This window comes from Thunnus albacares, chromosome 16, assembly GCF_914725855.1.
Source record: "Thunnus albacares chromosome 16, fThuAlb1.1, whole genome shotgun sequence".
NCBI lineage: Eukaryota > Metazoa > Chordata > Actinopteri > Scombriformes > Scombridae > Thunnus > Thunnus albacares.
The window spans coordinates 17,217,060-17,243,893 of NC_058121.1; the positions used below are offsets into that span (position 1 = coordinate 17,217,060).

The following is a 26,834-nucleotide window of genomic DNA, read 5'->3' on the forward strand; positions in this document are numbered from 1 at the left end:
CTGCAGTAGTGCTGCTGTCGTAGCTGTTGCTCTTTTTTTATTGCATTAAGTAGACATTGTCATCTTGTGTCGCTGCGCTGCATGAGTTTGGTAGCTCTTGTTTTCACGCATGAATTTTTGCTGCATTTACTTGCATATACTGTGTTTATACATCTACTTACTGCTGTGTGTATCGGTGTGTATGGAGCAGCTGAATCACTTCCCCTTCAATACAATACTTTCTAATACATTTTTTTTTGTAGTTTTCTTAATTAAACAAAAAACAATACTTTTATTGAACTGGAAGTGACATTTTTTTACCCAAAGCGAGTGCATAGATACCAACATATTTCTTTATGATTCCCTAACTGTCTCACATTCAATATATTAACCATCTTTCCTCCCCCCCCTCACTTCTCTCTCTCCTCCCCTCCCAGCCACCTGTGGTAAAGACAGAAATGGTGACTATATCAGACACGTTTGCAGCCCAGAAAACTGAGATAGCCACAAAAGAAGTGCCCATCGTACATACGGAAACCAAGACCATCACATACGAAGCTGCACAGGTGCACATTTAAGGGCAGCTTTGCTGCAAAACACAGAGAGCTTGATTTATTTTTTATTTTTTTCTGATGTGGATCAGTGTATTTCAGCTTTTCATTTTATATTTATCTTAAGGGGCTTATTAATGTTAAAGTTTTGTTTGAAAGCATGTTTCAAAAAAAGCTTCCTTCCTTGCAACAGTGCATGGCGCCAACATTCCTTCTCCCACAAAGAAAGTGTTTTTTTTGTTTGTTTGTTTTTAAGAATTAGATGAATTGAAGTTCAGGACGAAAGACCTTGTCTTAAACGTCTAACAGGGATCTTTCTAACTCTTTCTCTCTCTACTTCCTCTGTTATCAGTTGGATGGGAATGGCGATGGTGAACCTGGAGTGTTGATGACTGCTCAGACAATCACCTCTGAATCTCTGTGTACTACTACAACCACACACATTACCAAGGTACAGACAGACGCTCATACACAAACACACATTTCTCGTGGACCGAAGTCATTATGACATCACATGATTTGGCTCAGACAGTCACCCCCCTCTTATCTTTTGTGGGATATTCCACCATACAGCTGCACAAACACAAAAGACATTTTCTCACATTGATGTCACGTTTATACTTCTATCACACATTTTACTCTGGTCTTTACTGTATATAACAGGTGGCAACCATACAGGAGGTTATTACAGGAATCAAGTAATTGCTGTTGTATATTTCTTCCAGACATTAAAGGGTGGCCTATCAGAGACGAGGATTGAGAAACGCATCGTCATTACAGGCGACTGTGACATCGACCACGACCAGGTCAGTTTTCAGACTCACAGCTGATCTCTCTGCTTTATCTGGAGTTCCAGCTGTGTGAGTCGCTCAATTCTGAACAGATGTAGGTGGTATGAAAGGCTTTCCCAGCATCATTTTGTTGATATATAATCATAAAACCTTAAAAATTAAAGATATAGAGACTACTTGCGCTTACATTTTTACATCGATATGGAAATGATGAAGCTTACCTCATTCAGGTAAATTTAGGGGTTGTTTAAACTTAGGGGAATAAACTGACTTCTGGTGACATGCTGATCATGTTGCTCGCAGTCTGAATGCACAGTTAATTTACTAATCACTTCTTAGAGATGCCCAGTCATCAGTCACACCCAGATCCCACCCACCCATTGGCTGTGATCTGCTACGTCTGTGTCTACACTTAACTCCTCCATACATCTAGAAAATAATAACTTTTTTTTGTTTCATTTCTTTACCACTCTGTGTCAGAATTCATTGTTTGTCTCAGTTACTTTGATTTACTGTCCTTGTCAGATTTGTCAAATGTTTGCTGCGTACACCAGCGTATTTGATTGAAAATGAGATAAAAGGGGTGACTTTCAGCTTTAATCTGAGGGTTTACATCTACATAATAATAATGATATATTTGTATCCCTTCTATACATAGTTCGGGACTATAAGTATATGGGGCTACATATTCCTCCCCTTAAATTGGGGAATGGACCATTAAACATAGACTTTTCATTATTTGGTTGCAAATCCTTCACAGTCTTTGACCCACAGTCATCAGCAGACACTTGGTATTCCATGGTGATACTCTGCTGAGCCTGTTGTGCAGCCATCATGACTTCTGCACTGTTATAAAATTGGCAGACTTAAAATAAAATGAGCTAAGATTCTTACACTGTTCATCCAGTATGGATATGAACACCCTTAAAACGACAGAAAATGTCTCACTGTCCATTTACTTACAGGTTGTAATTGTAAATTTTATAAACATCATAAAGACATTTCGAGTGTATTTCTTATGTGAGACTCTGACTCTCCTTCTGTGATGTCAGAATGCATGTAGCACCCTCGAAATATCTCAAACGTGATTAAATGTATAAGTAAAAGTCTATTTTGCTCAGGTCTGGATCTGCATGGATCCCTCTTCCACTGGTTTGTTTACGTTGCCTGTCTGTGCTAATTTGCTGGATTTACACAAGAACAAATGTAAGAAATGTGATGTGACTTACATTTGATGGCTTCCCTCGGTTCGACCAGAAGTAAAGAGAACAGATCTGGCTCCCGCCATCTGAAGCCATTTTAACTCGTCCAGTTTACATCCTCACTATTAAACATTCACTTAACCCCCGAGATGTAAAATGGTACACTGATCGTAAATCCAGCATTCTTGTCATTTTTTCTGTTATGCTTCTTGTTTTATTTTTCATTTAACTCCACCATTCTCCCCTCCTCTCCTTCCTCCACCTCCTCCACCTCCTCCACTGCCCGCTGTGCTCGGTGCTGCCACTGTGTGGTTGCCCCTCGGTACTGCAGGCACTGGCCCAGGCCATAAAGGAGGCCAAAGAGCAACATCCTGACATGTCTGTTACCAGAGTGGTGGTTCATAAAGAAACTGAACTGGCTGAGGAGGAGGATTGACAGAACTCAGGTAATAATAATAATAGTAACTCATTATTATTATTATTATCATCATTATTATTATTATTATTATTCATGGTGAAAGTAATATCTTTATTAACAGCTAGTGGTTTGTTGAGGATAAAAACTCAGAAAATCAGAAAAATTAAATGAAAGTTCCCACACCTGAAGTGGAACATCATCACAGAGGCATTTAGGGGAGCGTTTTGATGAAAGGGGATGTTAAGTTTAGGAAGGTAGGCAGTGATGGATGCAGGAATGTTTATATCACATCACCCAGGCTGATTGCCTTCACCTTTATCCCCCCCCCATATATCAGAGTTGAAGGGCCCATCGTGACTGTTTTCTCCATTGACGTTGAACGACCTTCATCACCCTACGACAACCAACCTTGACTGACTGAAGAAGAAGAAGAAGAGCTAGAGAGCAGGAGGATAAGAGGAGGGTTTAGACAAACGGAGAGAAGTTGCCAATCTCTTCCTAGTCGGTCTTTCTTACATGTCTGTGGTGCATCTAAATCCCTCACTCCGAAACCAAGAAAAAGAAAAATAATAACCTCACTCTTACTGAGGGAACAAATGAACCACTTTGTTAGCTTAACATTTGTAGCGTGTTTTTATTTTTTAATAGTGCTTTTATTTTTTTTTTTCTTTAACTGTTTTGTTTTACAAAAAAGAGAGAGAAGATAGTGTGTCTGTCATGTTCTGCAAAGATAAAACCTGTAGGGATGCACCGATAACCGATCCTGATGAGATTCAAGGCTGAAATAAGGGGTCGGGGGAAAATGATTATTTTAATCATCGTACTGATTATTTCCTTCAAAGTCAAATCAGGTTTTTGCTTTTTTTTTCATACATTAAAGAAGCTTTCATCTTCTTCAATTTTGTCAAAAACAAACAAATTTGACAATGAAGTTTTGTACTTGGAATCTGTATCAGCAGTGGAAAAGTGGTATTGGTGCATTCCTAAATTAAAAAAAAAAGTTATTTGTTAAATTACAGCTCCCTCCTGAATTCATTAACTAAATATAACAGTTAATTTCAAAATTTCTACCGTTACAAGTAGGACTATAGTTCACACTGTTTTTTTTTTGTCTTTGAAAATGGTCTTTTTTTTTTAGTATTTTTTCAAAGTGTAACAAAATCCAACAGTCTCACTCATTGAAACACATTCAGACTAACAGTGAAACCAGTCGTGTTATCACATTTTTCTTATTAATTACCAGAAGACTGTAATTACAGAAAATAGGGAGCTGTAACTTAAAATATTGCAGTAAAAACCAATCAACCAGGTTTTTGAATTTTTATGATTCTGTCTTTTTTTTTTTTTCTGTAAGTATAGTTATTATTCATCCACATTCCTTGTGTGTTGACGCGTGTTTGAGTCAGTTTGTTTTCAGTTGAATTCACTTTTAGCTCAACTCTTGAGTAGAGAAGATGTTTTATCGTTTAGGTGGGAATAGAAGGAATCTTAATTGGGTTGGTGGGTTTCACATAGTTATGCGTGAGAAGCCGAATTCATTGTGACATGATGAAATTTTACTTTTATTTTTTGTGAATGGAAATGAATTTAAACTGAAAATGAACTGACTTTAAAGCTGGCGTATACAACTTTCTGTACAGTAAACAAAACAAAACAAAAATGAAGGTTATTAGATGGGAGCAGCTTTTCGTTAGCTACGCGCTGTCCCTCGGCCCGCCCACTGTACGACACTAACCATTCCTATTGGGCCGCAGGGAAGCAATTTCTGATTGGGAGAGAGGACCAGTAAACTGAAGGATTATTGGGAGATAGAGGTGGCGCTTCGCAACGCCAACTAACAACAATTAGCTGGGAGCGGAAAAAGAATTTTGAACATTGATGCAGGTTGGGCTTTTTTTATGGCAAGGGCAAGCTTCCGTCATGTTATTTGGCATCCTGCAATTAACTGAAGCAGTTTTAATAGTCTTTTGACAATATTTAAGCACAATGTGAGAGTTTTGTGCTACAAGCTACACAGGTACCAAAACGACTAGTAAATAACAGAACAGTCTCACATTCTGACTGATTTCTGGTTTGCTGTCACTGTCCGTCAGAGCCCGTTCGTCGCCATAGTTCAGCACTTAATTTCACTCTCAACTTCATTTCATGTGAGACCAGATAATAACAACCAAACTCTCTTAAGTACGAGGAGGTCTTGCATTAAATTCAGCACGTCCTCATACGCATTTTTATCGTACAAGAGTATCTCGAGCAAGTCTGAATAGAAGGCTACTGTGTTAATTGGTTTTGAGGGTGTGTAGATAACAGATTATCTCGTACAGCGTGTCTAGATAAGATTATCTTCGACATGAGGCTGGCTGTGTTTTAACTGTTTCACCACAACCAAATATTCTGCAGCATCAATGTGATTTCATCAGTGCACCACAAAAAAAAAGAAAAGAAACCCACTCTAAATCAGTCAGTACACTATTATTAGTACACATGGAAACAGTTACAACATAACCGTAAACATGCAGCCCAAAGGGAAGTGCTCTTGAAACCCCTAAAATGGAAATCACATGATGTTTCATTCATTTTGTGTAAATAATTGTGGCAAGAAATGCGTTTCGAACAAGATCTGCTTTGGTCTTAACACATTTAGTTGACAGGTTTTCAGTGTGAGCAGCGAAAAACAAACAAAAAAAGAACACACTTTCCAGAATCGGACTGATTATCAAAAAGCAAGTGCCACAGATAAATGTGAAAAACATTCCACTTTGACGCGCCTAGATTTGTCCACATCCTCCTCTCTTGACTGGACATGATTTGAATTGGAGTCAACAGAATAATAACTAATCTGTTTTTAACACGCTTTTTTTCACATTTGAAATTCTAAAAAGCTGAATACAATGAACAATTTTAACAGGATGTGTGATTTTTCTGTAACACCCAGGGAGCATCAATATGTATCTCTTAATTTGACCCTATTTGAAAGTTTTTGTCCGGCTGATGGAGCGGTAATGACTGTCTAGGCCGTCTGTTGGGAAACACTGGTCTGACCTCTACTATGCAGTTAAATGACATTCCAGATGAGGGTGAAGCTTTAAACTCTTAACCCTCTTGCAAAGAGACAAAGCAGCAGAAAAACAATGGAAAAAAAAAACAAAACAAAAAGAAACACTAGGCAGCTTTGGAAGCTTTCGCTGTTCCAAAAAAAAAAAAAAAAGAAAGAAGTCTTTTAAAAAAGCATCGGCTCTATCACAACTGTATTTGTAGCTTGCATTTCTCATCATTTGTCGTATTTTCTCTGTGAAACTGATCTAGTTGTTGAAAGACAGGATTTATTGTGCTCCTTCTTGGATATTTTCTAATATTGTCACAGTGTTTTTCGATGTTTAAATGAACACCACTACAAATCAAATTTTCTGCCACCATTTCCTCTTTTGTACTTTTGTGCCCCGGGCTTAACCTGTGTTAGGTTGGTCTGGGTCTCTGTTTTAACCAATCACAGGAGCTGTGGGGCTGCAAGGTCAGGTTTTCTAAAAAAATGTTTGTAGCATTTTCTTGTAGATTTTATGTCAGGTTACCCCAAAATTGTATCACAAATGAATGTGTAGCCAACAGCAACTTTTATTAAGATGGAAAAAAAAACAGCACAGACAGAGTTGAAAGTTTTCAGTGTTTTTTTTTTTTTTTTTTTTTTTTAAAGGCAGCTCCATAAAGTCACTGCACGGATAAGCAACTGATGATAAATCTACGCCAGCTGATTTTTAAACCATCAGGGATCTCGACATTGTAACATGTTACACGGAAAAACCAACAACATGCTGCCCTCAGATATTCATCTAATTCACCGTCTACTATGGTCTTTACAGTTATATCTCAGGCTTTGTACTGCAGTTTGGCCAAATGAGACAGTTAAAGGTGAATTAAAACCAGCACCATTTTGTATTCTAACTAAGTAAAAACTCTCTGGCAAAAAAAAAAAAGAAACAACAACAAAAAAAAAACAACTTTATAAAGAAACTAATTTTGGAAAACCAACCAGCTGCCTCATTGCTCCTTCTTAGCCAACCAATGATCACAGGTAGGTTTTTTTTTTTTCTATCTACAGTAGCAGCTTAATTGTCTTGTGTCTCCCCATACACAGCCACTCCTCCCCTGTGTAACACTGTTTAAATAAAGGATTGTTATACTCTGAAATCTGTTCATCTCCTCTTTCATTCATTGGTTACTTTTCGATGAAATGTACATGAGTCTTAATTGTTTGACACTTACGCCTTTAGTGCTTTCTGTCCTGGTTGTCTAATAATAAAATTTAAGTAAAAAATAAATATAAATACAGCTCTAGAAGATGCTTTTTAGCTTGTGTTGATGAATTCCCGGTTTCCCTGGGAATTTGAAGAACTAAAACTTGCTTGATGAATGATCACATATTGCTGTGTTGAGATGGTTTGAACTCGTGCTGATTGACTTAAACTGTTTGATGTGTCCTCTTTAGGCCTGTAAAAGTGTCCATAGATGTTTTTTTGCGTGTCCTGCCAGGTGTGTGAATGCTATCCGATGCTCCTCCTCCTCCTCAGGTGTGCATTTCTGTACATGGGTCTGTAGATGGCGCTTCTGTCCTGCGGAAACCCCGACAGACAAGCCTCGACTGTGGATGAAAGGAATATCAAGAGCAAGCAATTAAAACATTGTCTAGAATATAATGGGTCTCAAAATATTACACGCCTAATAACTTCACAATACACTTGATTACAAAGGGTTTTACATTGTTGCTTATTCAGCTAGTCTAGATTTGGGAACACAACCGACAGATGCATTAACATGTTTCAGCTTTTTTCTTTGGTTTAGGCCAAGGTGAACTTTTCAAAGTCAATACATCAATAATAATTGGTTTTAATTACTCAGGGAAGCCAATATGATGTTTCGCGCATGCGCAAAAGAAAACCATCACTCAATTCTCCCTACTCCCGCTTCAGTGATGTTTGTTGCAGGTGAGACAACAGGTAAACAAATACCCATTGTTAATTCATGTACACTACTTTTATATGGCGCTATGTAAAGTGAATTAAACAGGAATGTTTCCTTTTTGAAAGCCACCACGGAAGCTCGAGCTAGCTAACTTACTTTAATGAGATTTTTATATTGCATTGTTGGCATAAATTCACTTTGCTAACATTTTAAAGTTAGCTTACGCTAGCTCCACAAGCTAACGTCATTGAATGTAGCTTTTTTTTTTTTAACTGTCACAGTGCAGTGTCATTTATAATATGATGCTGTTCCTGTATGTATTGTGGGCATGTTCATTGTTTTAAAGACTGTTAAATGAGTGATTTCATGTGTTTTTCAAGCCCTCGAGTCTCTGCTGTGGTTTGGTGATGATGAAGGTTAGATGTCTCCAACTCTCCCAGGAAACAGCAGAGAGGGCCACCGTTTTACTGAGTGAGTCTTGATTAAATTTGCCTTCATAAGGTGAAACTTTACCGCTCAGTTACCAGCTAAAGTATAACTTAAGCTTATGTATTCTGGTGATGTAATCAGTTTTGAGTCTTGATTATTGAGTACACAGTTAGTAACACTATATAGTGTAGACACTGATATACAATAAAAAAACTAAGATGGCCCTTAATTGATTATAGCTAGTCTCAGAATAAACAGCAGATAATGTACACCACTCATGACAAGTCAGTTCCTCAGATGTCGTTGTTACACTAACAGTAATGCGGATCGTGTGTCCTGAAATGTATTGTTGTGACCTCCTGAAAACTTGTTATACTGACCTCTATTGTAGCCTTTGGACATAGTCTTACTGACAGTTTTAGTAACTTTATTTAGTAAATTTATAACTGAGTCACCATGCGCATCCAGCATGATCAAAGTCTGGATCTAAATTGCCAGCTTGTTTTGATGATGACCTCATCTCAAAAATCCCAAGGTTGTAGCCATCATTAACATACGCTTTGGGGTTTTAAGATGTCAGCACTCAACCAACATCACAAACTGGGAAGCGAAGGTTACCAGGCTGGATTGGAACTCATCTAATAAAAGTCTACACAAGTAATATCCTCACTTTTATATATCCAGACGGTAGAACAGATGATGAAAGTGGACCCATGAACTTAACAGTGTGTGTGTGTGTGTGTGTCTGTATTTCATGTCAAAGCAAAAGCACAAAGAGGTCACGTTCACCTTATCAAAACAACTCTTGTTACTGGAACATACACACAAACACAAACACAAACACAGATGGTAGAAAAGCCACATTTTCAGGTTTTTGGACACTTTGAGAGCACTAAAACCTCCAGTAGTCCTCTCTACTACACATTGTCCCTCTTGCACACATTCACATGTAACCACATGTACACAAACAAGAGCAGCATAACTACACTTATCATCTCAGTGATCAGTATCTTCACAGTCAAATTTAGTTTCATCCTAAAAGTGTCACTTTTTTTCACCAGTTCTTTTTTTTTTTTTTTTTTTTTTTTGTGGCGGCCTATTTTGGGAAATTTTCCATTATTTAGAGTGGAACCTGGTTTCAGGGTCCGGAGACATTGTTTCAACCTGGGAGCGACATTAGCTGTCAAGTATTGTTAAAAAAATAATGTGAATATGAGACTTCTACAAGACACCGTCGGCGGTATGTATGTGTTTGTAGATATGATGGTACACGTTATGTTTTATTTTGCTATGGAAGTTTGTATAAAATATTTCCTTTACATTTTACAGGTAAAATGATGTGTAACTAGGAGCTACAGTATAGTGATTGCAGTAAAATCTCCCATTTGGAGTTCATTTTCATGCTGAAATCCTTACAATATAGAGACTCCACATATTTATAGTACGTGTGGCCCTGCCCATCTCCCCACAGTATCCACTTAGCTACACAGTAGCACAGTAAATATAACATAGCAAGAGGTCTGGACATGGGATAGACATGAAAAGTTAATAACGTGCCTACCCTGTCTGAGTTTCCAGCTGAGATAAGTAATCAGTTGCAGCAGCAGCAGACAGACGGATATGAACAGCAGCAGGCCGAACAGCCAGAGAAGAAGAAAGCTATCTGACTCTCCGTCTGTCTGTGCGACTGTCTGTCGGAGGAGCAGAGCCAGATCTGCCCAGGGGCCACTCAGCACCTCCATACTGCTCCTGCATGAGAGAACAGAAGTGGAGAAGAGAGGGAAACAGGATGGATGTGATGAGATGATGCCTACAAAATGATCAGATAACACTTCCCAGTAAGCATCGATTTAGAGATTTGCAGGTTAAAAGGTGTTCAAGCGTTTTGGTAAAAACTGGATTAAATTCGGTTAAAAAGTGAACGTTTTTCAGACATATAGGTTTCTGTACATGTTTGGTTTATAACAGGGCTTAACTACATGTTTATATATAGTCATTTTAATGCTTTTATAGTCTATAGGGTGGAATAAATCCTTAAAGTAACTCCAGTGGCTTAGAAGTAATATTTCTGTCTACTATGTACACACATCATTTACTGCGTGTGGAAGACTGATCTCTCCTCTGTTGCTCTTCCTGAAGTTTCTTCCTCTGTTTCCCATTTAAAGTTTTTTGGGGGACTTTTTCCTTATCCGAACTGAAGGTCTAAGGAGAATGTCATACGTGTACTGGTTGTAAAGCTCTTTGAGGTGATTTCGGGATATATAAATAGACATTATTTGACTCGAGTAAAATCAAAAGCAAAGATTTTTTGAGTGAGAGTTTAATTGAATGGGATCATTTGAGCAAAGTAAGAATGAGTGAATGTGAAAAAGAGTCAGAGGGTGGCACAAAATGTCATTTATTCCTTTGGAAAAACCACCATGCGATAATGATTTCTATGCTGATAAAAGCAGTTAATTCAAGGTGAGACTGGGGGGAAATAATTAGTTGTATTTCATGTTTTTCTTCAAGTGATTGCAGTCTTGTTGAGGTTGTTCTGAAATATAATGAATAACTTTGATTTCCAAGTGGGAGTGAACAGTAATTTGACTGTTTATCGTCTTTGAGTGCAATCATATTTTAATGATGTTATTGTTGCACACATTATATTAAAAAAAACAGTAAAAATGTTGTATTAGACATCAACACATTGCATCAGCATGCAGGTCAGTATAATGAATATTAGTCTGATGTTACTATGTGGTTTTATTGTCATGAAACATATATTGATTTTGAATAGAAATATTTGTCTTGATATTGATTTTAACCGGATCGCTGACCCTAATACGAGCTGCGAGTAAAGTGTTCAGAGGACACAGTGCTGTAATAATAGTTGTTTCATTGATACTGTGTGTTTTAAGTCGTAGCACACGTTGCCTTCAAAGAAAATCACACATGAAAACTTCGCCAGCTACAGTAACTTGTAAGACTGCTTTGTCAACAGGCATCGAGGCAAAATCACCCACACTAGAATATATTTAACCAGCTAGAAAAAGCAGCTATTTTTCACACATCCACAGTCTGTTGACTTTCAAAATCTCTTTACACAAGCCACCAAAGCTAAAGACGGAGCAATGTAGAGGAATTAATCAAAAAGAAACGCAGTAGCGCATATGTGTAAAAGTTAAAAAAGTTTCAGACTGATGCAAAATTGTCTAAAAACAAAGCCAAAGACACATCAGTTATCAGATATAGATATTCCAAAACATCTACTTACAGTTTTCTGTTTCCCCAAAATGCAGATTTTACTGAACGTTGGTGGAGAAAACTTCCAGATAGCAGCCAAACACTCAGTCAGTGAGTTAGTCGTGCTGACAGTCGTCTTCACTCATATTAAATTGTCTCCAGTAGCCAGAATTTGAGTGAAGGTCCAATGTTCTCCTCGTTTCTTCTTTTGTTTGTCTTTGTTTATCTGTTTGTCTGTGATTTGTTTTCTCTCTCTCCGTCTCTCTCTCATTGGTAGAAACGCCTCTTCTGTTGTGGCTCATGATGTGAACTTTGCTCTTTTCCAACAGTCAAACCTTGTGATTGCTAAGAAGATTAGCTATAGCGGCCTGGCCTGCGTACGTGTGTCTGAATGTGTTTATGTGAGCTAGAGGGATAGGATTCGTAAGTTCATTGTCCTCAAAACGGGACAAATCAACTCTTGTGCATTATTTTGTGTTGTTCGTCCCTTGTGTACTCATGTGTTGCCTCAAGTAATGTTTTTAACGTTGAACCTTGGCCCTTAACCTTAGTGTGTGCTCGCTGTGTCATAAAACAAACTCACTCACTTACACGTAGAGAAGCAGCTGTTTTTTTCCAGCTCCTCCCTTTCCAATTTGAAATACGTGTTTTTATTTCTCTTATCTCCCTTCCCTCTTTTATGCTCTTTGTCTACTCTTGTCTCTCGCTCCCTGCATCTGCCCTTTATCTGTTTTTCTTCACCAGCAGACACAGAACCTGTCTGATCTGTGGCGATATTGATTAAGTCATTGTCCCGTCGCAATTGGATAACCGTAATCTTTAAAAGAAAAGGAACTGATAGCATCAACCTTGTTACAACAAAAGCTAGAGGCAAAAGTTTAATTAGTTTAGTTCAATACTAATCCAAAAGTGTGGTTGACGCCTCCCATTGGATCACTCACTCCCACCTTACATTGAAGCTTGATAAATTGTTTCCCATCATACATTTCTACTCCCTGAGTAAATTATGTCTTTGTACTGACTTCAGTAAATGAGGCATGTTTTATTTTGATCTCAAAAGGTGTTGCAGAGCTAATAAAACGTTTGTTGCGCTTCTCATGGGAGCTATATTATATTAAACACATAACCCTCTTTCAAAAATGTTCATAGAAAAGCTTTAGGCTGTAATATAAAATAGAAATTTGTCAAAAATATTGCCATTCCTGCTTTGTTTGCTTATTTACGTTGACAATTTTAGTCTCAAAACTGTGACGACCTGCAGGATTTGCTCTTGCATCATAGATATTTGCCATCACCTGTAGCTGGTACTATGATAGAGATCCATTAGTGAATAAGGATGTGCTATGAATATACTGTTTTATCACATTTTTCAAACTTTACTGAAATACTACTATTAGTGCTAAAATATAATAAAATCACATCATGATCATCTTGGATTTAGTCAAATCTAACAAACTGAACTGTATGTTGCACCTTTGTTGGACGCAAATGAACATCAAATACACTAAAAACACCATAAAGTTACAAATAGAGTCGACTGGAAATTACATCAGTCGGACTCACAATATTTATGGCGTTCCAGTCCACAGACACTTCCTATGGGAATATTCATGAATGGAACTTTCTTTCTTTCACAGCCAGATGTTATGATTTTATGAAAATATAAAGTTGCTAATAAAGACAATTGAGCATCTGCTGTGTTCAGAATACCATCACAGTATTGACGATATTAGAAACTGTTGGCGTTATCGTTACCATCAGAATCTTTTACAGTACTACAGTAGAACTGGATGTGTACTACCGTTGACTCAAAACTACTGAGAGGGATCTGAATACAATCATTTCACTGTGGGTGTAGATAGTTCTAAATAAAAATGGATGGTCTCAGATGAGATTTGTTTCCAAATTTAGTTTTACTTTTTCCCATCTCTAACCAGCTTACAGGCTAATAGATAAACTAATGTAATACCAAAATGCTGCGACTAGTCCGTGCTCGGAGCTGACACACTAACCATTAGAAAAACCAGATAGTTACAGACAAACAGCAGCCGTTAAATCAAAAGTAGGTTGTTTTTATTGTGGAGTCACTGTTTGGCATCTCACCAACAGAAACATGAGGACACCTCTGTAACATATTTACAGCCCAAACGTCCTTGTTCTCACTTGGCAAAGCGGGAAGAGTCACTGCCCTCGGTGCAGTTTGACACCGGTTTACTCAGATCTCAGCGTCAGTATTCCTGTCATGTGGAGACTCATTTTAAACACACACCAGTACTCTTCTCCCACGGGAGAGAAAGCAGGCTTTCGGTGATAAAATCACAAGCGTAATGCGGCCCCGGCCGGTGAGAAGTGCGGGCTAATTGAGTCATGCTGTCATCAAGATCAATAGAATTGATTCCCTCTGTTGTTTCTCTGATTGATCAGGAGATAATGGGGTTATTTCTGGAGAGGTGTATGTGTTTCAGCCTTTTTGTGTGTTTTATGTTCCTGAGTGCCTTGTTTTCTGATTGACTGGAGCACAATGAGGCTATTTCTGGAGAATTCACACATATTGCTTGACGTGTGCGTGCGTGCAAGGTTGTACATGTGTGTTAATGCTTGTAAATCTAGTTTTAGTTTTTCTATGTTTAAAGAAATGATGATCTAGGATTCAGTATTCGTGTGTGTGTGTGTGTGTGTGTGTGTGTGTGTGTGTGTGTGTGTGTGTGTGTGTGTGTGTGTGTCCAGTCCCTGATTGATCTGTAGATAGATTTTCTTGTTTGTGGAGGCTTGTGAGAGAAAGACAGACGATTCTTTGAAGTTAAAATAACACATCCAAGTTTTTTGGAGACTTGTACGCATTGATATTTTATTTATATAGTTTACTTTACATAGCTCATTCCAAAACGGTATTTTTAATTCAACCAATAGGGTGAGAAATGAAAATAGATAAACATTATCAGAAACACACAAATAGACAAAGTGCGCAACTGTTCATCATTTATTTACCGTACACGACTGATGAAACATTTAAATGGCTCTTGTGGAAACAGGAAGTAAAACTATTTAGGTGGAAATCTCTTCCGAGCAGCCATAACTCTGGCTAAATGTTTCCCCCAGATCAGATTAGACTGCTCCCCTGGTGCCTGTGAGGAATTTTGGATCATTTTGCAAGCTTCCTCTAGTCTGGGACAAGTGAAAAAATCTGAAAAACAAGGAATTTTGAGGTTTCTTTAGGACGCCAGTGTTTCCATCAAAACAACAAGCCCTGCAGTCAGTTTATTCTGTCTCTCGTTATCGCTCGTTTTCTCTTTTTCACTGCTGGTGTCAAAGCACTCATGGATATTTATAAGAATTACAGAAAACACATTTGTACTTGTATTAGTTCTTTACTGACTAACTTTTTCAGAACAAAATTAATCTGTGGAAGCTTCTGCGACAGTGGTGAAGGATCAGTGTTTTTGGATATGGATGGAGGAGTGGGTTGAGGCGGAGCACAACTTGTCCTCAGTATCGATCTAAGCAACCTGGGTCTTTTTTCACAGTTCTTTTTTTTTTTTTTTTATCCCATCCCACTTTGATGTCAGACTCCAGTATTTTTCTTCAGTAGTTCATTTTTTTTTGTTGCCAGCACCCAGAATCAGAAACTCTCCTTCCTCCCTCTGTCTGTCTGTCTGTCTGTCTGTCTGTCTGTCTGCTGGCGTAGATATGAGACAGCATCTATTCTGATAAGTAGTTGTCTCTGTGTGTGTGTGTGTGTGTGTGCGTGTGTGTGTGCGCGCTTTAGGTCTAACATGTGGGTGGGTGGTTGTGTGTCGTCAGGACTGTGGGAACGGATCTTGTGTTTCATTGATTGTACAGTGAGATGAAACCAGCTCATCTCTCTCTTTGGGAGGAAAGAAACAAAAACTACTCTTGTCAAACAAATAAAGAGAAATCTTTGTGTTTTCTCATGGATTGTTGCAAATAGATATCTGTCATAAGATATCACAATAAATCATTTTGATTGACCTGAGTGGGATCTTCTGTACCTGACGAAGAGTCAATTTAAGCTTGAAACATTGTTTTCTTTGTAATGCAATAAAGACATATTAAAAGAGGGAAGATTACAGTGTTGCACCAGTTTAGATTCAATTCACAGTTGCAATTTTTTGGACCAGAAATGTACATTTGCTTTTCCCGCTGGTGCTTTCAGTTAGTTATGTTTTCTTTTTGCCGACTACCCGCCAGTAATTACTATTTACTGGCAGAGGGTTGTTTGCACTGTAGGGAAATGGATTTCAGCTTTAGTAATGGTTGTTTTAACAAATACTGTAATCATTTAGTTTTCCTAAATGTATGTGTACATTCAGATAGATCCGTGCGGTTATAAAAAAACCTCTCTGATGAGTCATTTATCTATTATTTCTATCTGAGACTGAATTGATTAATTTACATCTACCCTTCCATTTTCTAAATCCACTTATCTGAATGGATTTACTACTAACTAACTTAATATCTGTTAAGATATTTCATAAAAAGAGCCTCTCTGGGGTTTTAGCTTGAGGTTTATGTGTTTCTCTTCAGCAACTTTTAATTACTTTTCTCTTTAGTTGTTTGTGTGCATCACACCTATTTGAATTCATACTCGAGCAACTAAAGTAACCACGGGTAAGTGTTTTTTGGGTGAGAGTTGCAATCAATGATCTGTCTGGTTCTAACATGTAATACCTTGCTCTATCGCAGCCCATTATTAAAAGATGAGGGGAGGCACTTCTCTTACTACTTTATCTTCTAATTAGCACAAACAGTTGGCAGGAGGCTGTCAGATGTTCAGGCACAGACGGGCCTCAGGGAATACACAGGCTCCAGGATGGTCTATGATACGTCCGTACCGAAACAGATTGGTGAAGCGCATTCTTTACAGAGCGCACAGGTCAAGTCACGTGTTGCAGTGCAAAAATACAGCTATAAAGATGTCGTTTACAGACGGAGTGATATACGGAGAAGTGAAAGAAAGCGAAGGAGCGAGAGGTTTCCGAGAAATGAAAACTCCACCTTCTGAGACGGCAGGATGGAACAGGTTGTGCTGTGGCAGAATAAAATGTTCAGATATTATTCCTAATCAGCATTCATGTGAATTTGCTCTAACAAGCTGTCACTACACTCTCAGTGTGTGTGTGTGTTTGTGTTTGTATGTGTGTATGCCGGGGGGTGGACCTGGAGCAAAGAACGATGCTGATAGAAAGAGACTGGAGGTAAAAATCGAATATGGGTTTTTTTCCATATTAATGTCTGTCTCTTGTTTTGGTTGTGTGCCTTGAGGTGTTTTAGGCTTTAAGAAAACAGCTCCAACTTTTTCCTCTCTTGTTTTCCTTCCAGTTGTCATAGCAACCTCTTGGCCTTTTTAGCATAAGTTACATAGGGGGTCGCCAATGATGCTCATTGCCATAGTTACCGGGGCCTTTTGTTAATGAGATTTCAGTGTTTTCCAGCATTATGTAAGATGTGTGACATTAACTTACAATCACAGATCACTCTGCTTGAGTGTGCATTCAGGAAGATATTGACAGTTACTGATGCACACGCAAAGAAGAGCTTGGGAAACAAACACCTACCTCAGTGACTCCAAATACCTACAGTATAGCTGCTATCAGTAAATGCCTCAGGGACTTGAGGTCGATTTATGCCTCTGCGTCAGGTTGTTATGGCGGTCACTCTGTTGAAGCCTCCAGTGTAGAAATCAATATACAATGTTCAGCATAGGATTTAACTTGTTGATTGTCATATAACTGCAAAATGTGACATTATATACATAAAGTTATTGAGCTTATTTCATTCATTTTCTCATAGAAAGTAGAGCTGATTATTGAGCCTTTCTTTAGCCTTTCCGCCAAAGATTGTTTCTATCAGGGTGTCAGGAAGGAGAAGAGGTGAAATGATTAGAAGATGAATGATTAGACAATCAAAAGAAAACAAATTCAGCAATGTTTTTTATTATTGATTAATTGTTTGAGTGATTTCTCAACCATCAATACCAAACATCCTCTTATTCCATCTTCTGTAAGGAATCACTGCTTTTCTTTGTCTTATATGATAGTAAATGGAATATATTTGTGTTTTGGACTGTTGGTCAGACATAACAAGCAATTTGGAGTTGTGCACTTGTGTTTTGGCTATCTTTTCCATACATTTTTAACCGTTTCCTTACATTTTATTGACAAAACAATGAATATTTTAATTGAGAAAGTAACATTCAGATTAATTGCTGATGGAAACAATCATTAAATGCAGTTCTATTACATAGATAGTGAGGACAATGAATAAGATATCAAACAAAATAAAAAGAAGTGTATTTATCCCAGTTCTTAGAGATTGTGACTTTATTGTTCTACCGTTCTGCTAGTGTTGTTGCAATTCCTCCTGGTTGCTGGTAAAGGCCATAAAAATTATTTAATACCACTTTAAGAGATTGATGCAGACATGCCTCCTTCAGTTGTCAAAAATGTCCAAAATTGAGGCTTTTTACATCATTATGTAATCTGGTGACAGTCATTCTGTCTTTGATTTCTTTGCTACAGACGACTGCAGCTTTGTTCCGTTTTTTTTATTCTGACTTTAATCAAAAGTCCCCAACTTCTAAAACATCCAGCAGAAAGAGTTTTAACTGCTTCAAACAGATGAAATCACATCACTCTAAACCTCATAGCATCTCTGTTGGTGTAATGTGTCGTGATCAGAATTACTTTTTACATCTCTGGTGACACTTTTTTACCCTTTGTGTCCAGCATCCGTAGGAGAGTATTTACTGTACATCGGCTCTCTTTTTACAAATTCTCACACTTCGCACCAAACACACACTTTGCTCTTGCATCCGGCTATTTCTGATGCTTGGTTTGTGTTGAGTGTTTGGAAGGAAAGAGCAGAGGTGAGAAAAGCAAATTTCAGCTTTGAAAAGAGCAAAATGGAAAAGAACATTGAGGAGAGAGAGTGGTCACATAAAGACATAAGACGTGCGGTGTAAAGGAAGGTGACAGAAAGTAGGAAATCAGCTGGCTTCTTCTCAGACAGTTGTTTTTTTTTTTCCAACATGCACACAAGCATACAGTACATGCTCGAGCAGCGATGGCCTAAAGGTTAGAGAAGAGAGGTTGTGACCGGAAGATTGTTGGTTCAACCCCCAGACTGGCAGGATAAATCTGGGTAGGGAAAGTGAAAAAGCCGTGCTTCCTAATTACCACCACTAAGGTGCCCTTGAGCACTGCCCTTAACCCCCGACTGCTCCAGTGGAGCTGCTCAGTGGCCGGCGGATCACACTGTGGTTGTACTGGGGCAGCTTCCAGATGTGAATGTGTGTAACTGTGCGAATGCAAATGCGTTCCTGCAAACGAGAGGCTTCCTCTCAGTCACACTTCCCTGAATAAATAAAGGGAAAGCCATCACGATGTGGACAGACATCCGCATCGTGATGGCTGAGGGTAAAGCTGGCATTGTGAAAAATGAGAGGCAGTAAGATAATGAGAAATTAGATTTAATGGTATTTGGCCTTCAGTTAGTGAGATATGAGATGGACAAGTCTGAGAGTGAGGGAGAGAGGAATGCAAAACGAGACAAGGAGATACATTTGTGTATATTAATCTGTCACTGATTTAAGTGTCGGTAATGGGAAAGAAGAAACAATGTGTTTTCAGAGAGATTAGAGCTGTTTGGAGACTAATAGTGAAACAAAAAGGGAGAGAGAGTGGTGGGTGGAACTGTGAGACAGCGGGAGAGGGAAAAGTGATAGAAGTGATGAACGAGAGAATGGAAAACAGGCATGGAAATATTTGTTGTTTTATCTCCTATTAATTTAATTTGTCACTTTGTCAGTTACGGAGATTGAGTGAGGGACAGACAGTGACAGGGCAGGAGAGAGACAGAGAGGGAGAGGCAGAAATAATCAGTTAATTAAGCTGTTGCTCAAAGAGAGACGGATTGACAGGGACGAGACAGATGAGGAACAGGGAGAGAGAAGACCAGACAGAGAGAGAGAGAGAGAGAGAGAGAGAGAGAGAGAAAGAGGGGAAGGGAAACATGAGTGGTAGAGAGACCCAGTGGGCGGATGTGAGAGAGAAAGAGACGTGATGAAAGAGACCTGAGGGAATGAGACGTGGGGGAGGTGTGCGGGGGGGATGGGAGAGAGAGAGAGAAAGCAGTTGGAAGTCAGGAAAGTAGACGAGAGAAGACTGGAAGGGGGCGGCGGGGGGGAGAAAAGATGGAAAGAGTGTACTTGCATATTTCATTGCAGCGAAGCCCATTTGGTTTGAATTAAAAACTAGGGACAAAGGTGAGGACACAGATAGAGAGAGAGAAATGCAGAGGGAGGCCGACACAGAGTGAGGGGAGAGAGACAGAGAAAAGCTTTCCATCAGCTAATTCTGTTGCTATGGCAACGATTTAGCATCAGGGCTGACAGGGTTGTTACATAAGACTCGCCAGTAGCATCCTTTTATTACGTTTACACATACACACACACACACACATACACACAAACATGTACACAGCATGAGTCCTCATCGGCCAGTCACCACTTTGTGTGTGTGTGTGTGTGTGTGTGTTGTAACTGTGGAGGAATTTAAACACACTACACTCACATGCTTCCTCACATCAGAGACGAAGTTCAAATTTGATTACGCAGGTTTCATCCTTTAATCTCCAGATTTTAGACACGGATCTGCTACTGTAATCCCTGTGATTAATTACAGCTGTGGTGCAGATAAACAGTAATAATATTCTGCTTCCTGCTGGGAATATGAAACATTTGAAATACACAGAATCGCCCTCAGCAGAGATGTAGATGAACCAGTGGCTTAAATGGATCAATATGAGTTGATATGAAACACAACAATTTGATGAAAAATGACTTTTTGTGTTAAAGCGTGTAAATAACATGACACAAGAATGAAGACATTTATCTCAAGAAATCTCCAGAGTATTTACTCAATGGTGCGTTACTCATTTTGTCCCAGAAAAGTCAAGTCTACACACTGTGATTATCGGTTAAATTGCCCATTTTCTATGGGTTTTAATATCTCCATAAGCTGACGTTTAGTTTACCATGTTCACCCTCTTAGTTTAGAGTGTTACTATTATTAGCTAATTAGCACTAAACCCAAAGTACAGCTGAGGCTAATGGGAATATGATTTGCTCATATATTCCTCTAGAGGGAAATTCAGTGGATCACCAAAGTCAGTAGGATTCATCATTTGGGTTACATAAATGTCTTTACAATCCATCCAGTAGTTGCTGAGATATTTCAGTCTGGACCAAAGTGGTTCTTTGACCAACAGACCAACATTACCATGTTTATTAATTAAAACACAGAACATTTGTTGTGTCTTACCTTTTTTGTAATAATGTGCATATGACTCTAGATTGGGCCTAAATTTGAGGAAACTATTATAATATTTTCTGAAGTGCTGAAATGTAGTCGATCACTCAATTAGTCGACTGACAGAAATTGAATGGACAATTTTGATGCTTGATAAGTCATAAATAATTTTTCAATTAACAGTTAATTAAGTATTTGATGGATTGCCATGATGTAATACTGCCATTAGCATTAACTCAAGTCTAAAAAAGTTGAGATTGATGAAAGTTGAGCCAAGTCAATGACTATTGATTAATTAATTCATTAATCTATTTTTATGTGCATTTTGAAGTATTGCATTAAAAAAAAGCTCAATGGAAACGCCAAAATTCGAATAAATGTCCTCAATTTAAAAAAAAAAACTTTTTACATTCGCTTGAGGTGGATTTTGGAAATGTCCAAAAAAAAAAAAAAGAGTTTATGTACAAAATGGGTAATGGAAATGCATTTGTCAAATAAATAATGACTCACTTGACTGATCAGCTGTTTCTGCTCTCGGCGTCTTCCGGCGTCTCCAGATACATTGACGCATGGCCTTTACTAGCTGACATGAAAGAACAATTACAACTTGCCCGATTGAAACAAATTCCTTAAGACCTCTCTCCTTTTTTCTCTCATCAAGGCAATAAAACTATTTGTTTCCGGTTTGCAACCTCTACTTCTTCTACTGTGTGTACTGGTGGATTATTTAAACCTATACTAGAGAATAAACCCTTTTCATTTATGTGACATCCTGGCCTTCATCTAGCACCACCTTCAGACCAAATTTACATGTTTTTTCCCCATCAGTGTAAAGATGAGTCTCATCCAGTAATTTTAGGTTCTGGTGTGTAAAGAACATGGCAGCTACTAGTGTGGCTATAGTCTGTTAGTCTTGTTAATTTTCATGCAGCCAGGCAGGTGACGTTATAATGCAATGTTATATAAAGTGGCACCATGTGGGGAATAGTTGCAGCAGAACAAAGTGGTGCATGAATGAGTGTGTGTGTGTGTGTGTGTGTGTGTCTGTCGGGAGAGGGGGCGTACACACGACATGTACTCACGCCAGGGAACTGAACCAACTAGTCCAGCAGTACAGCCGCAGTCTTGTACTGCTGCCCAGAGACGAGCAGATGATGAGTTTCAACAAGGATTGCAATATCTGCAATAATTTTTTGGAACACAAGCGCTTTGATGAACCACGTGAAGCTGACCAGAAGCTATCTTTGTGGAGGGGAGGGAAAACACAGGGAGGGGTGGAGGGAGGGAAAAAAAGCTTTATTTACAAGCTTAATGTAATATTCACGAACATTAATTTGTCTCAGAGAGGGAGAGCAGACTTTAAATAGATGGATTGTAATTGAAGTCTATTCTATTAGTTACTTAGAAATCTGAGTGTGCTGTACATGTGCGCACATTAATAAACAGACAGGCGGTGACTGATGGAGAGCGAGACAGAAATACGTAGACAAAGAGAGGCTGTGTGTGTGTGAGAGAGATTAAAAGGATGGACTAAAAGGGTTATCTCATCTCCCTGATGAGGCTCTTGTACTGAGTGGGGTCATTTAACCTCAGTCAAAGTAGGGGGAAGGGGGGAGAGGAGAGGAACGGGCGGGTGAGGAAGGGTTTTGACAGCTCAGCTGTGGAGGTTACAATGAAAACAGAGATAAAGAGGGTGAGGAAGAGGAAGGTGAAAATGGGATTACTTCTTGCCTGTCTCCATTTCACTCTTTCATTTATTTCCTGTTTTCTCCTCTTAACGCTTTTTGAGTCGCTCTCCGCTTAGATTCTTTCATCTCCCGAGCCTGCATGACACTTTGCTTAATTTGGAAATCAGACAGTTTTACAAGCGCTACACTTAGTGTGTGAATTGTGACGGGAAGCTGTAATATCATGTTCCAGTAACAGATGCCAGGACTTGTATATAAAAATACACCAATAAGGCTAAATCAAAAAGTCATGTTGCAGTATAGAGAAGCATCACATCACCTCTAATAAAAAAACCCTGCAGATTTACTGTTTTTACCTGTTTAAAATTCAGCTGTTAGTTTTCAGTGTAGTACAAACTAAATTGCATTATCTCCATACGTTATTAATCATTTGGAGTCATTTGTGTCCATTTTCAAGTTCCTTATTTATCTTTTAGCTTTGGTCTTGTCTCCATTATCTCCTGAGCAAAACATCCAGCTTTTTAGCTGTTAAATTCTCCTTTTTTTACCAGCTAGTCGTAGAGCCTTTTCTCTTTTTCTGAAAAAGTTTCTAAAAAAGAACTCTAAAAAAAAAAAAAACTGAAAAAAATTGCTTGCTGCAGCAGAAAACGAAGCTATGAGAGCAGTGAACCAAAAACAGAAAAGTTGTGGGTGAAAAAATAAAACAATGAGCTGAAAGTCAGGTGATAATTCTCAGTGGGTTTGTCGCTATGACTATCCCGTTTACATACAAGTAGTCATGCGATCTTTTGATTGTATAAAAATATTGATCATAGCTGCTTTAAGCATCCTGAAACTATACACACATGCACAAGCCATACATAGATGTTAGCAAATGCCTGATTAACCTTATTTGAATGTAAATTAGTACTGCTGACGTCTTCTATCAGCAATGATACAGTCTTTACTCTCACTAGAATTAAAGGACCAGTATGTAGGATTTAGTGGCATCTAGTGGTGAAGTCCTGTAGCTCTTTAACTCTCCAGCTGTCTGTTCCTGCAGTTATCAGCTGGTAAAATCTTGTTTTAAAACATTAAATCACGGTGAAACTGGAGCCGTTACTGAACCTGTCCAACTGCAGCTCTGCAGCTCTCCTCCGCTGCTGCTCCAGCAGTCGACCTGTCAGCCCAACATGTCCGCTGCTGCAGTGGACAGGTTCAGTTTCGGCAGAGTTGCTCAGTGGGCAGGTTCAGCTGACTGACAGGACAGACAGTTTTGGGGGAGCTCTGGTTACACCATGATTTAACGTCTTAAAACAAGATTTTACCAGCTGATAACCAGCACCAGCGGTGCTGTTAGCTGCTGTTAGCTGCTGCAGCTAAAACTGTCTCAATCACTCTACCATTTATATAAATTTCATGACACAGAGAACTCCCAAACAGTCGACTCTACATCAGCATTGGCTCTGCCTTTTCAGGGCTGATTTTTAACAGCAGATGAAAGGCTAAGCCGTTTTCAACCGATGAAATGCGGATTTTTATAAATTTGGTGTCATTGTCAATATTAACACCAGCATTGATGTGTTTCATCACAGTACAGTTATATAATTTAGTTTACACCTTAAATAAACACATTTTAGTGTGCAGTACCTCTTTAAAGTGTTGTGGTCCAACACAAAAAGGTGAATGATCGTTCAGTTCCTGTTCTCTCATTGATACTCCCCTTGGAGAAATAGTGTTCTCTAAGAATACAGATCTTGCATCAGGCTCATTGTATTTAAATTTGAGTCTGTTTGACAAAGACCTGAGCACACCCACACACAGCACAGCATAGCAGAAACAGCAGCAGGTGGTAGCTAACAATGGGCTATGACATTAAGACTGTGGAGATACTGGTCCATTACAGAGTTAATAAACTCTGTGTAAATTGTGCTCCTAAATTTCTTTGTGTGCTCCTAAATGTTTCTGATGTACTCCTTGGGAGAAACGTTAGCATAGAGCCCTGCCCTCACCCTCCCCTTCCAAACATGTAGGAGAACCTACAGTGGCTGCGAAAAACACAAAAGGCCCTCTCTAGAGTCAGTGTTTGGTTTTTCCATTCTGGGCTATTGTAGAAACATGGCAGTGCAACATGACAGGCTCCGTGGAAGTTGACCATGGATGTATTATAAGAGCTGGTTACAGTGCTGCCACTCAACCTTGCAGCCAATTTTTCCCAGTTGGCCACTCATGGTTTTGTAGTGAAAAATCCCCCTGCAGCTCAAAAAAACCTTTTCCCCATCGGACACCATCTGTAAAACTGACAGGACACCTCGAACTGCATACAAGGTCATACAAATTATGACTCTTTCTATTAGGAATTTTTGATCCATGGAGGTTTTTCTATTTGTAAAACTTTCCTTGAGCCAAGAAAGGCGATTTTAAAAACATGTGACATCACCACAATGTAAAGTCTATTGGCCAAGCGAGAACTCGCAGACAGGGCCAGCACGGGAAACACAGCATACCCCCAGGAGTAAACCCGTAAGCTAGAAACCTTTTGTTTTATGCGCCAGGCGAGCAATTCCTATTGGACTGAAAAGGCCATTTACAGTCTGGTCTCCAGCTCTTATAATAGCCTACATCCATGAAGAGGACCCGCTCCATATGTAGATATAAAGGGCTCATTCTAAGGTAACACAAACACAATGATTCTTATTTTCAGGTGATTATACACTAATTAAAACATACAAGAATATTATATTCAATTTCTGCCAAGTCTGTTCTGCCACTAAATTCTACACACTGCACCTTTTAAATCATGATTGTAGAAAAAAAAAAAAAAACGTCAAAGTAAACATTTCCCAGTGACACTCAGCTGAGATCTGTGATGTGCTGAAAGCAACAAGGGTCCAAATAAAATGTCAGCCAAATTCACACACACACATTGAGATGTTAAAAGTCACTCGGTGGAAAGTGCACTTACGTTCTCTATGTGTGTGTATAAGTCATCTTGCCTCCAGACTGCTACAATACATCTTTTGCCTCTCTCATCCCTTTGGTATCTTTAAAGCATCACACAGGCACGGGCAGTTTTCCAAGCAGTTGTCTGTGTATGAAAAGTAGCTTTGTGTAGTTTAACAGCAAGCAGTTGCTTGTGTCTGGACAATGATGAAGGCATCCAGTGAAAGGAAAACTTTGAATTTAAGCCATATCACACAGACACACACAAACTGACAGATGTCCTTCAGTTTCCTAAAAACGTCTTTCTTGTATTTTGTTTTTAATTGGAAACCATTGGACTAGAGGAAAATGTATCCTCTTAATGAAGGTATCTCTTTAAGAATAAATTGAGGATTAAACAGAGGATCACAGTGTCTCTAATCCTCTGTTTCATGTATTACTAATTTGGGAGAGGATTTATAGATGAGCGAGAGAGGATTTTTTAGGAAGGAAAGTTCTGAGCGAGGGACAGAGAGGGAGAGAAGGAAGGAAGGATGGATAAATGCAAAGAGGAGAGGAGTGGACCTAGTGGAGAGGAGATAAAATGGGTGAAAAGGAGAGAAAGGCTTTTGAAGGTGAATCTTCTGAAGGGGGTAAAAGGACAGGAAAATGTTTGAAAGAGGAGAACAAGAGAGCAGAGAGAGGTGTGAATGAGAAAAGGTGTGGAAATCACAGGGGAGAAAAAATGATTTAGACAATAGAAGAAAAGGTGGTTCATTTTTAAGAGTTCTTAACACTACGTGCACTTTAAAATTGCATGATTTGCTGAAGTAATATATAATTTGCAAGTTATAAGTTATATTTCCTACAGAGGGCTACTGAAAGAAAGTAAAAGATTTTCAGCCTAACATTTGAAAATGCTCTTAAAAGCAGCTTGTCAGGTCAACATAGTAAAGCTAATAAAGTGGCCATAAACATGCTGTCCCATAAAATAAATGAATGAAATCACTATTACTGTAAATACTATGAATACTATTAATACTACAATTGTATCAATATCGTTTTGTTTTTCTTCACAGATTATTAAGAACCCAGGAACAGAAAATCAGGCGGGTGCCCTTTATCCCGTGACATATTTTCCCCCAGCATCGGATAGGTCTATACACTGGGCACATGCCAGTTCCATCGATTGTAAAAGCGTTTTTGTCACGTCTTTTATTTAGCCCCTCCAACTGAAGGTAAAAGTGAGACATGTGAGGAAAACAACGCCAGTTTCTGATGATGGATCATCCATTAGTCACTTGGCTCAGGCTGGTCTGTGGTGTCTTTTGTGGACTTGTAGTTTGTAGTTGCACATATAAAATGTTG

General features: G+C 38.7%; 1 protein-coding gene and 2 long non-coding RNA genes across 12 annotated transcripts in view; 2 read left to right on the forward strand and 1 right to left on the reverse strand.

Moving 5' to 3' along the window:
* Positions 1 to 7,123, forward strand: part of epb41l2 (erythrocyte membrane protein band 4.1 like 2) — a 51,919-nt gene extending 44,796 nt beyond the window's left edge. For 9 of the 10 annotated variants that reach the window (XM_044377004.1, XM_044377012.1, XM_044377008.1 and 6 more), the window contains 5 exons: positions 417 to 545; positions 883 to 981; positions 1,256 to 1,336; positions 2,855 to 2,969; positions 3,279 to 7,123. In XM_044377004.1, the coding sequence (XP_044232939.1) occupies positions 417 to 545; positions 883 to 981; positions 1,256 to 1,336; positions 2,855 to 2,959 (414 nt within the window). In that variant the 3' untranslated portion in view covers positions 2,960 to 2,969; positions 3,279 to 7,123. The remainder of the gene's footprint in view (positions 1 to 416; positions 546 to 882; positions 982 to 1,255; positions 1,337 to 2,854; positions 2,970 to 3,278) is intronic. The other variant, XM_044377009.1, reaches the window with a different exon arrangement.
* On the reverse strand, positions 6,964 to 11,874 carry LOC122999784. The gene is made up of 3 exons (XR_006407825.1): positions 11,580 to 11,874; positions 9,885 to 10,072; positions 6,964 to 7,574 (listed from the first exon to the last, which is right to left on the reverse strand). It is a non-coding gene; the product is annotated as an uncharacterized LOC122999784 (long non-coding RNA).
* On the forward strand, positions 7,602 to 26,579 carry LOC122999783. The gene is made up of 3 exons (XR_006407824.1): positions 7,602 to 7,929; positions 8,275 to 8,365; positions 26,546 to 26,579. It is a non-coding gene; the product is annotated as an uncharacterized LOC122999783 (long non-coding RNA).
* The last annotated feature ends 255 nt before the right edge of the window (positions 26,580 to 26,834 follow it).